The sequence below is a fragment of the Plasmodium cynomolgi genome (genome assembly GCF_000321355.1).
Source record: "Plasmodium cynomolgi strain B DNA, scaffold: 0293, whole genome shotgun sequence".
Taxonomy (NCBI): Eukaryota; Apicomplexa; class Aconoidasida; order Haemosporida; family Plasmodiidae; genus Plasmodium; species Plasmodium cynomolgi.
Window position 1 is genome coordinate 1 of NW_004192829.1, and position 2654 is coordinate 2654.

A 2654-nucleotide genomic window follows, 5' to 3' on the forward strand; every position below is an offset into this window, starting at 1 on the left:
TTTTTTTTTTAACTACAACGATAAAAATGTCTATATAATTAATGATTTCTATTAAATTATATTTAAAAAGATTCACCCTGTAGTAATAATTAACGGATAATTTAATTATGATTTAATGAAACAATATTATTAAAAAAGATTATTTAAATTATATGGAATTTTGTTTTTATATCATTCTAAAATATTATAACAGATAAAACCGCTCTGCACACCATGTTACAGATTTTTTCTAAATTTCCTAATGTCATTTAAAAGATTCTGCACAGGAAACTTACGTAGGAGAATAAGATATACGTGCTCTCTTGTTTGTAGAATTAGAATACATATTTACGGATGTATTCCCTAACAATTCATTTCTTACGTTATTATAAATATTAGCGTTAATTTTTTTTTTCCTTAATATTCTCGTACTAAACCATCTTCCCAATCCAGTAAACTAAAAATAAAAATAAAATTAAAACTATATAATATAACGATTATATGATTAAACAATTTAAATAAAATAAAACATAATAACGTCTATAATGTAATTGTATGTTTCCATAATATAAATTTCTACTTTATAATATATAAAAAAATGTGATTATTGTTCCAATTGCTAGGAAAAATACTGTAAATATACGGAAAATACGGCTTTCCATTATAGAATATATCTGTTCTAAAATACTTGGCCTTTTGTACGAATTATCAAGTCCTGCATCATATTCTGTTTCGGTAATACTCACAGTTTCATTATTCCCCAGATGCGACGTCCTAGTTTTTGAAATTTCTTTTTCTATTTGGGAAATTAATTCTTTTATTTCAGGTATAACATTGTTATATAAATTTTGGCATAAAGCATTTTCCTTTGGTGTACAATTCAATGACTTTATTCCATTTATAGCTTTAGTTAATTCTTCTGAGAGATTATATGACAATAATTTATTAATATCTAAGTTTAATTTACCCATGCTCGCAGTGTTAGCACTATTAACAAGTTTATTTAATTCTGCAAAGTTTTTGCAATTTTTTAAATTTTTTACCCCTTCAGAAGAAACACAAGGTTCTTTTTTCTCTTGATTTGTTTCTCCTGTTCGCTTAATAAACTGTTGTCCGATACTGATACTACATCAGGGATGTGTGAAATATTCGGAGGTGGCGGTTTCCTAATTTTTCCTTGTTTGCATAATTTTAATATATGCCCGCACATCTGATGTCCTAGCTTATCTGAATGGTGAGCTGGACACCGCATAATAGTTTCATCTATCCTCCATCTGAAATCGTTTTGGCTTTCTTTGTTGGAAGATTCCACCTTATCATCTAATTGATCATAATCCTTACGAGAATTTTCTTTATTATTTTCAGCGCCAACGTCATTTTTCGATAATTGAAGATCTTTTTTAGTTTTACATTCATAGGAAGTAGCTTGATCATTTTTATATATTACATTACATTCACTATTTTGAATGCTTTGGATAGCATTTGATATATAACCCTCGGATGTATCTACAGGTTCTGCAGTTACAATTTGTGTTGCTTTATCAGAGTTTTTGGATCCTGTTCGTAAAACAAAACATGATAAGAAAGGTACTCCATCTGAACTTTTTATTTCTTTACAACTGAAATATAGAGGTTTTATTCCTTTATCTGAGTTTGAATCTTCAGGACCATTCCTTTGTATATCAATTCCCGATAGACCTTTATTTTCTGAATTACAAACAGATAAATCCTTATTTATTTTTAGTTTACATAAAAGGCTATTCGGATTATAATGCTCTTCACATTTAAAGTAATGATAACAATGTCCAATCATGCCATAATAATCACAGCATGAATCAATTTTATGCTTTATATATATATCACTAATATATTTAAGGTATTTACTATATTTTTCTTCGTTAGCATCTGAAATACTGAATTTGTTTTTAGAGTATTGTAGTATTTAAAATATTCATATAGATATTTTTCTTCGTGGAATTTTTTAATTCTGTTAAATCTCTACCATAAAAATTATAAAGACAGGAATATAGTTTTAAACTTTTAGTAACACTAGTTTGTATATAAAGAAATTTATTAATAACAGGACCGACGTTGTTACCTTCTATATTAAATTCTTTCCATATTTGATCGTATATCCAGTATTTGTAATGTAAACACTTATCACGATATTTTACCGTACTAGCTAATTCTGAGAGTCCTTTTAAATTTTTTGCAATTTTTTTACAAGTTATTTCATCTTTTTCATTTTTTGTATTATTTGATGATATAAATTCCGTACAATGGATAAAATTTTCATCGAGATTATTTTCCGCATCAAATTTTTTATATATTTGATATGAAGTAGTATTTCCTAATATAGAATTCTAAACATTAATAAGAAAAAAATAATATTTACATCGACATGTAAGAAATGAATATTAATTATATACTAATAGATATAAGATACATGAAAGTCCCTCTTAAATTTTTTTAAAAATATAATTTGAAATTATACCAGTTCAGCCTCAGTTAAAGAAGACATTTTATTAGGCATGCAAATTATTGACAGGGTTTAGGGTAGAAGGGCTAGGTTTGATGTATCGGTCAGCACGTTGCTCGTTTGCAAAAGCAGATAGGGGTATATTATTTTATAATCTGGCGGAAAGCAAAAATACTAGCAAGAACGTGAATCATAA

The 2654-nt window shown here is 26.9% G+C and overlaps 1 protein-coding gene across 1 annotated transcript; it reads right to left on the minus strand.

Moving 5' to 3' along the window:
• Positions 1-493: 493 nt before the first annotated feature.
• On the minus strand, positions 494-2500 carry PCYB_003430 (hypothetical protein; the record flags this gene model as incomplete). The annotated part of the gene is made up of 6 exons (XM_004227764.1): positions 494-558; positions 632-950; positions 1019-1536; positions 1582-1792; positions 1905-2342; positions 2474-2500. 2 exons carry the CDS (start codon positions 2498-2500, stop codon positions 1905-1907), a joined length of 465 nt encoding a protein of 154 aa, XP_004227812.1. The 3' UTR covers positions 494-558; positions 632-950; positions 1019-1536; positions 1582-1792.
• Positions 2501-2654: the final 154 nt, after the last annotated feature.